This window comes from Sinocyclocheilus rhinocerous, unplaced genomic scaffold (assembly GCF_001515625.1).
Source record: "Sinocyclocheilus rhinocerous isolate Xijiao unplaced genomic scaffold, SAMN03320098_v1.1 C35849646, whole genome shotgun sequence".
Taxonomy (NCBI): Eukaryota; Metazoa; Chordata; class Actinopteri; order Cypriniformes; family Cyprinidae; genus Sinocyclocheilus; species Sinocyclocheilus rhinocerous.
Window position 1 is genome coordinate 1 of NW_015765488.1, and position 664 is coordinate 664.

At 45.6% G+C, this 664-nt stretch overlaps 1 protein-coding gene across 1 annotated transcript; it reads right to left on the reverse strand.

Moving 5' to 3' along the window:
* Positions 1-122: 122 nt before the first annotated feature.
* LOC107735178 (serine/threonine-protein kinase pim-2-like) lies at positions 123-660 on the reverse strand (the record flags this gene model as incomplete). Its single annotated transcript, XM_016546950.1, has 3 exons — positions 123-299; positions 386-555; positions 632-660. Coding segments are annotated over 3 exons (376 nt in total), but the record flags the coding sequence as incomplete, so codon positions are not given.
* Positions 661-664: the final 4 nt, after the last annotated feature.

A 664-nucleotide genomic window follows, 5' to 3' on the forward strand; every position in this document is an offset into this window, starting at 1 on the left:
AAAAAAAAAAAAAAAAAGTCATCCAGGTTTGAAACGTGAGGGTGAGTAAATGATAATAGAATTTTCATTTTTGGGTGGACTGTCTCTTTAAGAAAGTAGATTTTGTTTTGTTTGCGGCTCACCTTTGGAGATGCGTTTAGTGAAACTTGGAGCGCCGTGTACAATGTCAGCATCCTGCTCAAAGGGAATGTCTCCACACACCATGTCAAACAGAAGTACACCCAGCGACCACACGGTGAGCGGATGAGCGCTGTAACGCTGGTGGAGGATCCACTCTGGAGGGCTGTAGACTCTGGTCCCTAAACAGACAGAGGGGTCATTAGAAACGGCTCCACATTCATGTTATATTCATGCATATGCAACAACCAAACTAAAGCTGCCTTACCTTCAAAGTCAGTGTAAATGGAGTCCTTCAGTAGAGCACCAGATCCAAAGTCAATGATTTTGATGTCTCCGGTGCGGGTGTCAACAAGGATGTTCTCATCTTTGATGTCCCGGTGCACAATTCCCTTGGAGTGGCAGAACTGCAGGGCTTCAATGACCTGTTTGAAGAATCTAAAAAAGACCATTCTCGTCAGTATTGTGGCTTACTGCTAGAATCGAATGCCAAAAGACTGTCGCTTTTTCGCACCTCTGTGCAATGGGCTCCTCCAGGGCCCCACGT